This window comes from Cygnus atratus, chromosome 18, assembly GCF_013377495.2.
Source record: "Cygnus atratus isolate AKBS03 ecotype Queensland, Australia chromosome 18, CAtr_DNAZoo_HiC_assembly, whole genome shotgun sequence".
Taxonomy (NCBI): domain Eukaryota; kingdom Metazoa; phylum Chordata; class Aves; order Anseriformes; family Anatidae; genus Cygnus; species Cygnus atratus.
Genome location: NC_066379.1, coordinates 5,973,520 through 5,984,881, shown reverse-complemented (window position 1 = coordinate 5,984,881; position 11,362 = coordinate 5,973,520). Strand labels below are relative to the sequence as shown.

Below are 11,362 nucleotides of genomic sequence, written 5' to 3'. Positions count from 1 at the left end.
GCCCACGATCGAGCCCCGTTGCCCCGTTCCGCACCCCGGAGACGAAGGTCTCGGTGTCCCGGGAGGGAGAGCGGAGCCCTCCGTGCCCAAGCACCGCACCCCTCACCCGTCGCCCCCATCCACCGGGGCCAGACCCTCCTGAGCCCGCCCCATCCCCCTCGCAGAGCCGGCCCTCGGTGCACCTCTGAGGCGTAGGCAATAGATTTTATTTTATGGAGGACAACACTTTATAGGGGTTTTACTCGCTTTCCCGCAGGCGCGGCGGGGCCGTTCCCCCCGCCTCAAGCCCAGCTCCGCCCCGCCGCCGGGTCCTGAGCTCGGCGTAAGATGGCGGCGCCCAGCGCGGCGGGGCTGGGCCGGCGGCTGCGGGCCTGGTTGCCCCGGTAAGAGCGGGAGGGCTCCGTTAGCTCCGGGGGGGATGGATGGGCGATAAACGGCCTCCCCCCGGCTGCTTCCTTGCGAGGGACGGGGCTTGGGGCCGGAGCTGCGGGCGCTACCGGGCCCCGCCAGCGGCCGGCTGTGTTGGAGGAGTGTAGGGATGTCTTCGGTGCCCTTGCTTTTCTCCAGAACGTGCTCGAAATACGGCCTCCTGCTGCTGAACATTTACGTACATAACTGTTTTAAGATTCTTGTTCCTCTTCTGCTAGCACTGGTGTATTTATTCAAGCCATCCAGACGCTGGGACCTCACAACACCAGGCTGAGTCTTGCAGCCCTCACGAGGTTCCTCTCCTGGGGGTACGAAGGGCCGGGCTGTCCGATGCTGCAGTGCTGGTTTATTGTAGTGTACCTGGGTGGGAGCAAGGCACAACCACTGCTAGAGAACAGTGCGGGCCTGAGGGGAGCTTTTGTTACACTTAAAGAATTATTCCAGCGTTCAGCTCAGGAGTTGCCACTGTTTAACTGCTGAAGCTGTAGAGTGAGACTCCCTATCAGGTTGCTGTCCCTGAGGTACAGGGATTGTTTTTCAGAAAGTGTGGGCCTTCCTGTTCATTACTGCCCCTGCTGTAGTGAGTGAAGCAGCAGTGAGGGTAGAGATGCCTCTAAAATCTGACATGCACTTCTGAGATGTGTTCACATGACTGTCCAAATCCCCTCTAAGACTTATCGAATATATTGATTTTCAACCCTCCTTCTCGCCTTGTTCTTTGCAGGCTGACACAAGTGAGATGGAGTCGCTACAACCCCAGCTTCTTAGAGCCAGAAGTGAACAAGGAATTGTATCGGAAGCCTTGGGATGAGTTGTCTGAGGAAGAAAAGGAAAAACAAGAGCTTAGGGCTCTTCAACCCATAAAAGCAGCTCCTCCCAATGTGTCCTGCTCTGTGTTCAGTGACCCTACGATCAGGTCAGAGAAAGCATTGTCTCTTACAGCTAGGTCCCACGGAATCAGAATGTCTGGGAGCCATGCTGTCCTCCTCAGCCTTTACTTGCTGTGGTGTGCATTGCCTTCTCTTACAGCACAATTTCTTTGTTTGGGTTAATCTTTTCCCACAAAGCCAGTCTGTTGACTGTCAACGATTAGAGGCGATTCAGGCAGATCCAGCAGCACCCGGACTTAAACATGGGAAAATCACGAGGGGGGGACCTTATTTCTGCAGGTGATGAAATGAGAATTTAAATCAGATTGCATTGGACTTTGTGTTTACAGCAAATTCACCAATATGATGATGAAGAATGGAAATAAAGTGTTGGCCAGAAGCCTCATGGCTCAGGTGAGAACTCATGCTTCTTCTAACTAGTATGTTAAAACAGTATGGAACAAAAGGCTGGGACATCAAGCCCACTGGAATTAGGAATTACCAGAATTCAGGTCTTCTGTGCCATCCTAACACGTTTCCCTCTGCATGTACATTATTGTTATCATTTTTTACGTGATCAGGCATAAACTTTGTACAAGTTTCAACCTCATTCAGCTCACAGACCAAGTGATGATAGCTTAACAGAGAACTGTCACTTTCCATTCTTCAGTGTCTCTTGAACCTTTTGAACCTTATGTATGCATAAACTGTCTACCCTTAAAAGCATCGTTCTCTCAAAAGATCTTCCTTCTAACTCTCTTCATTGGAAAGGTATACAGAAGATAAGACATGAAGTCCCACAAACGCGTCACCTGTATGACAGTTTTTACCCCTGCACTATCCTACAGTAATGGGTATTAGCTGGTGGTCTCATCTGGTGTTGTTCCAGTCCCTGAAATGGGGACACAGATTGTCCAAATCCCAAAATTGCCAATTGCTTGTGACACAAAAACACGCAGGCTCTGGGGTCTTGAGTTCCAGGCTTTGGAGGAGAAGATGCTTAATACACACAGACCTGCATTGCTTGTCTCCGCTTTGTTCCTGCCCTGTCACCTGGCCCAGGTCTGTGCTACTTGGCCTCCTCACCCCAAATGCAATGACTGAAGAGCTGGAAGAGGGTGAAGTAAAACTTAAGAGAGTCCCTGCCTGGCCTGTTGCCTGTAGGACTAGAAAACGAGCCGCAGGCTCAAGTGTAAATGGGGTACTTGCAAAAGTGATCTAACTTCATGGAATGGGATTATCCATCTGTTCTGCATGTCTCATTTCTTGATTTTTTCCCAAGACTCTGGAGGCCATTAAGAGGAAGCAGCTGGAGAAGTACCACAAAGCTCCAGAAGATGAGAAGGAGAAAATTGAATGCAACCCTTATGTCATTTTCCACCAGGCTCTGAAAAACTGCCAGCCCATCATTGGACTCAGCAACATCACGAAAGGTGGCAAAACCTACCAGGTGAAAGGAGGGGGCCTGGGAGCACATCTGGTTGGGGGAGAATTAGCTAGGGAAGTAAATGCAGTGGTTGCCACCCCTTCAGCTTGGACTTCTCTCTCTCAGAAAGAGCCAGTTTGTAATCTGGATTAAAACAGCACTTAGAAACCCTGTCCAAGATCAGGACCCTAGCCTGTGAGCATGGCAGTTCCCTTAGGAGCATGGGGCTCTGCTTCTCTGACTAGGTAAGAACTAGGGTATGCAGCAAACATTTGTCCAACGAATCAGAGATCACTGATCTCTGATCCTTTTGATCACAGCAAAAGAATCAGCAGTCCTGGGGCTAGCAGTCCCATCCTCTTTGCTACATCATGTGTCTTGAATAGAAGCCCCAAAGCCCTGGGTGGGTCAGTGTAGCAGAAAAGATTAACTAGATACAGTGCAATATTTAAAACAGGAGCAGAACCTGTCTCTAAATATGGGCTCTGCAGCACTCAAGACCTGATGGAGAAATGAAGCATGGTGCCATTTCATTGTCATTCGGTGCAGGGCAATGGTGACCATCTCACTTCTGCTAGAACAAAGCTGCCTGCATCCAATTCCCAGATAGGCCAGAGGTCCCTACAAAGGCCAGTGTCTGCATGCAGTACCCAATACCAATCAGAATTTCTGTTTTGGTAGCAAAGGCCAGTTTCTATGGGCAGACGAGGTGAATTGGCACAGATCACACCAGACCACCAGAGCTAGTTTTACTACAGGTTGCTGTATGTTGCTGTGGGAATCACAGCAGGGTGTAAATCTATGGAGTCCAGCTGGACCTGTATGACTGCTGGAGAACAGGAGGCTCCTGCCCCCTTGACATGCAATAACTCTTAGGGTTTAAATCTTTCCCAGGTCCCAGTCCCCCTGAAGGACAATCGGAAACGCTTCCTGGCCATGAAGTGGTTAATCACTGAGTGCAGGGAGAACAAGCACCGGCGCATGCTGATGCCTGAGAAGCTCTCCCAGGAGCTGCTCCTAGCCTTCAACAACGAAGGGCCCATCATCAAGAAGAAGCATGTGCTGCACAAGATGGCAGAGGCCAACCGGGCTTACGCCCACTTCCGCTGGTGGTAGGGACTCTGTGGTGGGGACGTGTGCGCTGCACGGCACTGCCACCACCCCAGCAGCCTGGGGAACAGAGTCCCAGAGCTGCCTGCCTGAGAGAAGCTGGGGAGAAGAGGGAAGGGTGGAAGCGCCCTTCTGATAGCTTCGGAGCTCAACCAGGGGAAGCCTCTCCAATCCCCCCAAGGTTCGTTTCCTTTGTGCTCATTTGGATGGGGGAATGGGGAATTGAAAATAGTTACTGACCCCTGCATGGACATTCTAGTTTTTTAATCGTTTTCCTGTGAAGACAAGCCCTGAATGCTTTTGTTAGAGCAACACTGTACAGAATAATCTCTCTATTCCACTTACCTGTTTCCTGGGGACTTTTAAGTCTCTGCTCCTGTGATCAGTAACATTTTTCTCTTTCTAGCGCTATAGCTAGGGAAGAGCAGATCTGGATTTTTTTTTTTTTTTCCATACCATAGCCAGCCTTAGCATGATTGGTACAAAAGGCAATAAAATGTTCCTTTTGGTTCTGGTCATCAGCAACATTCTCTGCCCAGATCTGTTGGGGGATGTGAACAGGAAAAATAAAGCTGGTCCTTTATGCGAAAGGTTTCTTGATTCCAAACTTTTGTCTCTGTTGTTTGAGTCTCACACTGGTGTTCCAGCTACGCTGGTTGCTTAAAGCCTGTCTGTCACCCTACACCAGAGGAGAAAATTAACATTACAGCGTCCCCACTTCAGTCAGGAGCAAGTATTGCAAGTATTTTAAGTATTGCTCACAGCTGCACAGAGAGAAAGCAGGGCACGTGTTAGTGGAAAACTTTTATTAGAAAAAAAAAACCATTTATTTAAACTATTTTGGTTTCTTTCTTCCTCTCCCATTCTTATTCTTGTAAGAAACATACTGTATTCGAAACTCACTAAATTTTGAAAAAACAGTCACTGTATAAAATTTATAAAACCTGTTTCTAGCTACATGTGCTCAGGGACCTGTCCTGCTGCAGGCTGCCCCGTGGCAGGTTTTGGTGGCTAGTGACCAGTGGTGAAGGCTGTGTTGCATGCAGGTGCTGCCAGCGTGCTGGAAGGAGGGAAATGTAGCACTTGGATGAGCTGTTTGTGAGACATCCGACCACAGTACTTTCTGTAACTTGTCCCAGATGACCAGATACAACCTGTTTTGGGACTGTGAGCTGTGAAAGATTTCCCCTCTGCCTCCTTCAGCTCTGCTGGCTCTTGGGTGAACCAAAATGCTTGCAGCCTAAACTGTGCTTTCCTTAACAGTTGTATAAAATGCTGGTTTGAGCTAGAAGCCTTCCTTGCCTTTTGCTGGCAGCAGCACATCATTAAACAAAATGAGTGGAAGAACTTGCTGGCTTAAACGTGCCCTACCCTTCCCACCTCTCTAAACATCCAGAGTCAGGCTAGCACCAGTTGCAGACTGATACTGATAGTTGTGTGCCCAGAGGCTCTAGCCAGTATAAATCCTATTTACAGGAAGTGCTAGAAAAACATTAATATGAGAAGAAATTCAAACTTGGTATGAAGCTTGCTGGTGAAAGTGCTGGGGACATCTCTCCACCTCTGCCACAGAGGGGTTAATCTGTCACTTCGCTATAATAGTATTTCTGGGCAGCGTCCGTCATCTTCCAGTCGGCGGCCCGAAACTCGATGATCTCCAGCAGCAGGAGCTGGGACAGGGAGCTGAGCCCTTCCTGCAGAAGGAAGCCATCTCGGAGGAGGGAGAAGAGCTCATCCATCCGCTGTGAGTTCATCTTCTCCAGCTGTTCGCCAATGCGATGGAGCTGCAGCACCAAGCAGTCCACCTTCAGAAGGAAGAGAAGAAGACAGCTGAACACAAAGGTAGTGGGAGCTTTGGCGTATCTCTGGAGGTCCCCATCAGTCACTCGTAGACCAACTCATGCTGTTCCCTTTGCTCTGCATTTCCAAGAAGTGACAGTTCTGCTTCCCACAAGTTGCTGTGACCCAGGAGGGGCTGCGTGTCGGTTCTGGCAAAAGTGCTGGAAAAGCACATTGTGAACTCCCCTGCCTCACAAACAAAATTACGAGAAAAATGCACCAGCAACACCTAGAAAAATGTTAACTTCCTGCAAGATGTCCACAAGGACTGAAAGTCCTTGTCTGCATTTTTCTCCCATGACAGGAGGTGAACCTGCATAATGCAGGACAGTCCTTACTCGAGGAACAGCTGGACTGCTGGGTCTCTCCCATCATTTGGGCAACAGGGGGAAAAAGCCATGCAAAGGGAGGACATGCATCCTAGGCAAGGGAGTCAGAACCAACACCATCCTGCTTCCTTCTGGGCTGCAAATCCTCCTGTCCAGCAGGTCTTCTTCCAGCACAAATGGGGGAGGGAGGCTCCTGCCTGGCCTTAAAGCTCTCCTCTGTACCAGCCCTCTCTGCATCCCTCCAGGGCTGTGCTTTCTGCTGGTCCTTGGCTGGACAATAAGCACACGAGCACCCCTCTTCCCTGCACTCACCTCTTCCTCCTTCCGTAGGCTGTCAGGCTGTGCCAGTCGGAACAGACAGTCATAAACAGGGTTCACCAGAGCCATCATGGGCATGTTGTTCACCTGTAAAGACACAGGACCTACTGTCAGCTTGGTGGCAGAAAGGGAAGAGGCTGCAGCTATTTTAAAGAATTCTCCCCCTGCTGCTTTTCAAAGAAGGAAGCAGAATTCAGTTGTGCTGCCAAATGCAGCATCAGTGGGCTTTACGTAGCAGACCAGACATTTGAGTCTCCAGGAGCCAGAGAAACTGAACAAACGATGTGAAAACATCTATTTTTAAATGTAAGCAGGTAGTCATGGGAAATGCACTTGTTGTAACAGCATTTTTCTTGCCTGCAGGAATTGCATCATTTTTACACGTACACCAAGCAGGCATCCAAGTGCGCACACTGCAGCAAAGGCTTGCAGACAAACTCCGTCAATACACGGGCTAGAAATGATTTGAGCACCCACGTGACTAAACAAAAGGCAGTTCCCCTTGGACCGAACAGCAACTAGTCCGATCTAGGACATTCAGGAGCAGTCAAATCAGGGGATTTCAAACACCGGGTACAAAACAAGGAAGCTCAGACTTTGTGACTATTCCCAGAGCTGGCTCTGCCTCTCCAAGGCTGTTTGCCTGCCTGGGAGTATCCTTATGCTGAGAACTGGCTCTGTCCCCTGCACTGCTGAGCTGTGGCCTTAGGGCACTGTGTAACACACGTCCAACACCCCTGCCCTGGACCCCTGGGCTCTTCTGGCACCCTTAGGCGGCAGCAGCCGGGTGCTCCTGCTCCTTACCCTCAGGTAGTCGAAGATGTTGCAGATGAAGGTGACGTAGCAGATCCATGCCTGCAGTGACCGGGTGCGCAGATCCTCTCTGTCCTTGTACTCCTGCTGCAGCCGGTTCAGCAGGCTCCTCCGGAAGACACTCTGGCCCACTTGTTTGCTCTCTGCCTGTGACCCCACAAAAGCAGGATGGAGGGAAGAAATCGGGATGTGAGAAGGGCAGGGGGGTGCTGGTACTTGGGTGATGCAGGACCATCCAGATACCTTCCTGCGATGCCCAGGGAGGCATGGAAGGTGCAACTAACTGCCTGCACTCACCAGCTGAACAGCTGGATCCTGCCACTGCAGGGGGCAAGTGGAAGAAGAGAAAAGCTGGCTGAAGGGTCAGAATGCAGGGCTGGAAAGAAGCCCCTCTTGCCCCTGCCTAGCAATAACCAGCACAGGTTGACGACGTTTCACTGTCTGGACACAAGGATCTCCTACCTGGATGATGGTGTAGCAGATGCGCCCTGCCTCCTTGCTGAACACACAGTCTTTGAGGGACTGGTCCACTATAATATTGGCCACTTTGTCCAGGTCCACGCTGCTGGGGTCTGCAGAGAGGAGAAACGCTGTCAGGATCCAGTACATTTTGTGCCCTGCTTGCTCTGGGGTGCCTAGGAAGCAACCACGGTTGGCCTAGTACTAGCTGCAGCCTAGTACAACCACATTATATGGTGGAAAAACTCATGCTCACTCCCACTGCCCCTTTTGCACACCAGCTGCTTTGGAGATACCATCTCCAATAGTCCTCTCTGGCTGGAGACACAGTTAACAAGATGGGGAAGTGATGGAGAAAAGCACGATAATAAGGAGAAGCAAGAATTTGATCTGAATCTGAAATCCCAGCACTGCTTTGAAGTTGGGTTAGCAGAAGCCAGACGTGCAGACCGCCCCTGGGCTTTGACCAGAGACGTGAGCAGGAGACCCCAGGGGCCGGGAGGAGCAGGAACTGGGTACAGGGAGAGGAGTGAGAGGCCAGAGCTGGGGAGGTGAAAGCAGGAGAGGAAGGTACCCGAAATGTGAGAAAGTCACAGTGATGAGCACAATTCCCTGAGAACCAGGAGCTGGATTTGAAGAGCTGCACCATTAAAGAGTGGGGAGGTAGCGGTGGTGGTGGAGGGAGGGGCAAGAGGAGGCAGAGAGCAAACAGCTTCTCAGAACAGCTTCACCTATGGGACCCAGTCCTGGACAAACAGCATTTACAGAACAGCTTTTCTGCACTTAGCAACTGATGTTAGCAGAAGGTGTCCAAGCACCCAGCCTCATCGGCTAGCCAAGCTGAGTGTGGCAGAGGAGCTAGAAGAAAGCCTGCTGACCTTTGAGTGCTGTTTTCAGCAGCTTCTGAGTCTCGGTGTCAAACGACTGTATTTTATACTCTTCTCTGCCTGTTTCCCCCATGACCGACTTCCTCCAACGGCAGAATCAGGGGAACAGATGTGCTGGTGGCAGCCCCTGGGAAAAGAGCAAACAGGGTTTAGTTGGCCTAGATGTTCTCCTAGCCATTTTGCAAATCCCAGCTAGTGTTGGAGCCCAGGCTTTTACCCTGACAGCCCCCCAGCTCCCAAGAAAAATCCTCTGTTATTAGGGCATCCAGCTCCAGCCCTAAATCTGAGCAAAGCCTCACTCCCACATCTCTTTAAGCCTTGCTTCCTAACAGCCTATGACAACAAACTTCTGGGCTTCATCTTCAGAGCATTTACATGTTTCTGATGTGAAAAATGCGTTTCAGTCTATTGATCTGCAGGTTCAAACTGGACAGCACACCAAGGCAACCCCCAGATATAACAACTACCTCCCTTCATTAGGCTTCCCTGTGGCTATACCGTGGGGAAGCATATGCAGGAGTGCCCCGTGCAGCCACTCCCTTGTGCCTTTGAAACAACAATTCATCTAATTTCATGCAAAGCCTGGGAAGATTCAAACCAGCACCTAAGCATCCGATCCACCCTATCCAGTGTGAGCCAAGCCTCTCTCCTGCACCAGAGCCAGACTCCCTCAACTCCCAGCAAAACACAGCAAGCTCTTCATCCAAATCCCACAACAGCTCCCATCTCATCCCTCTGCAGTAAAGCACAGCTCACTGCATACAAAAGGCACTGCTGAACACTCTCTAGATTAATTTTCTTCTGCTTTGTGGTGCAGCAAAGATGGCAAGAGGGTACACCCGGCACAGGGAGGAAGGGCTTCCTTTGACACACACACGAGACAAGCTGCTGAATGCAAAATGCCAGGCTGCCAGACCTCCAGCGCAATCAGGAAGAAGGCAATCCGCCAAATGAGTTTTGCCAGCTCGTCGAAATTCCGCGGACGTTAGTCACCCTTCTGTGCAAACAGGTCCCTACCCCGATTAAAGCTGAAGAGCCCATTGCCCTTTAGAGGCACAGAAACGGGTCTCAAACAGCCTGACCCCTACTTGCCACGAAGCCCTGGCACAGCACGTAATAACCCAGAGCAGACAGCGGAGCTTGCTGGGGGGGGAGAGGCCCAGCTCTGCCCTCCTCGCCTGCCTCTTGGGGAGGCCCAGGGCAGACCCTGCCCCATGGGGGCTGACAACAAACCCAAACTCTCACCTGCGGAGTGCCACCTGTCCCCAGACTGCACGATGGTTTCCTCCCCGGAGGGATTCCCAAGCAGCTGGGCACTCCCAATGCAGTGCCTGGTTGGCAAACACCTTCCCACCCGCCCTCTGCTCTGCCGGCTCTCTCCCTCTGTACCTGCACTCAGAGCATTCTGCGCTGCAGCCCGAGCTCACCAGTAGCCCCGCGTCCCACCGGCAGCGCTGTGCGTGGAGAGAACCTGGCGAGAGCTCAGCTCCGCTCAGCTCGCAGCTTGCAGGACGCGCCCAAGCTCGTCTGGCAGCATCTGTGCCGCCACCGCCCAGCGCCTCTCCGGGATCATCCTTCCCCAGGGCTCCCCGGGGATGGGCACCGCTGCTTTGTACTGCTGGGCCAAATAACCCTGCTCGCAGCAAACACAGCGTGTGAGTGCAAAACCAGCCGGGCCCTGTCTGCACTAGAGGTCCTGCTGCCGGCACCGCCTGCCTGGTGGCAGCGGGCGACAGCGGGCACAGCATTTCCCAGGGGTAAACACTCGCTGCAAGCAGTCCCCATGAGAGGAGCCAACTGGGGAAGGACCTGGTCGGGTTTGGCTTCCCCACTCCACTGGGAATCAGCCCCCTGCATGGCAGCACCCTACCCTATGGGGTTATCCCCGTCGGGAAGGGCTGGACGTGCCCCGAACATCGCTCAGAAGGGGAGAAGAGCAGCGAGGCTCCTCTGCCACCACCGACCACGCACCCACAGCCCCCCGAGGGGCATCCCCAGCCACCTGGGACCCCCGTCCCACCTCCTCCTGCCCTCCTGAGCCCCCAACTTTGCCTCTGCCCCGCTGGGGGAAGCCGAAGGGCGCCGGGGACGGAGGGTCCCGGGGCAGGGCAGGGGGAACCGGCCGCAGCCCCACCGACCTTGCCGGGCCGCCCCCGCTCCGTCCTTCGGCCGCTGGGGCGCAGGGACATGGCCGGAGCGTCCCGGGCCCCGCAGCCCCGGCTCGGCCCGGGTTTCCTCTTAGGTCATTTCCTCGCCCGAGCCGGGGGAGGGCAGAGCCGGGCCGGGCCGAGCCGGGAGAGCGGCGGCAGCCGCCGCAGCGCCACCGCCTGCAAGCGCCGGGCCACGGCGGGCGGCGGGGCTGCCCCCGGGAAACCCCCCGGGACATCCCCGGGACCCCCCCGGCCCCAGCCGGTTGCCCCCCGGCATCTCCCCCCCATCCCCGGGCAGTGTCCGAGGGCAGCGCCTACCTCTGCCCCTCCGGCTCCAGGTGGAAATCGCGTTGCTTTCCCTCCAGGCTCGGCTGAGCTACAGAAAGAGAGGCTCTGAGCAGGCACAGGTCTGCCTTCTGCTGAATTTGTGTGTGTGTGTATAAAAATAGGAGGAAAAAAATCAGGAAAGAGATGTGTTAAAGCAGCTCGCTGAGGGGGGGTGTAACGCACTTCACATTTTTTTCTCCGAGCTCCCACAGAGGAAGATCCCTCCGGGGCTGAAGCTTTAGCGGCGTTTAGCTAACAGCAGAGCAGCCGGGCTGCTGGGAATGGAGACCAGCCTCAGGAAATGCAGAATGAGCAGTTTGTCAACATTTTGCGCAGCGCCGGGCGGCCTGGCTAGGTACAAACAAAGTCTGAACTCATCCACCGTGGGTTTGTGGCTCGGGACAAA

At 53.1% G+C, this 11,362-nt stretch overlaps 2 protein-coding genes across 3 annotated transcripts; one reads left to right on the top strand and one right to left on the bottom strand.

Moving 5' to 3' along the window:
* The first annotated feature begins 56 nt into the window (after positions 1-56).
* MRPS7 (mitochondrial ribosomal protein S7) lies at positions 57-4,424 on the top strand. Its single transcript, XM_035558646.2, has 5 exons — positions 57-383; positions 1,154-1,345; positions 1,649-1,712; positions 2,581-2,748; positions 3,619-4,424. Exons 1-5 carry the CDS (start codon positions 328-330, stop codon positions 3,838-3,840), a joined length of 702 nt encoding a protein of 233 aa, XP_035414539.1. The 5' UTR covers positions 57-327; the 3' UTR covers positions 3,841-4,424.
* On the bottom strand, positions 4,084-10,793 carry MIF4GD (MIF4G domain containing). 2 transcript variants are annotated; one of them, XM_035558647.2, is made up of 6 exons: positions 10,618-10,793; positions 8,471-8,606; positions 7,596-7,705; positions 7,125-7,280; positions 6,315-6,407; positions 4,084-5,639 (listed from the first exon to the last, which is right to left on the bottom strand). In XM_035558647.2, exons 2-6 carry the CDS (start codon positions 8,550-8,552, stop codon positions 5,412-5,414), a joined length of 669 nt encoding a protein of 222 aa, XP_035414540.1. In that variant the 5' UTR covers positions 8,553-8,606; positions 10,618-10,793; the 3' UTR covers positions 4,084-5,411. The 2 variants fall into 2 exon arrangements, with proteins under 2 accessions (XP_035414540.1, XP_035414541.1); XM_035558648.2 differs by lacking the exon at positions 10,618-10,793 and adding an exon at positions 9,869-10,003 and having other exon boundaries at positions 4,628-5,639.
* Between the last annotated feature and the right edge of the window lie 569 nt (positions 10,794-11,362).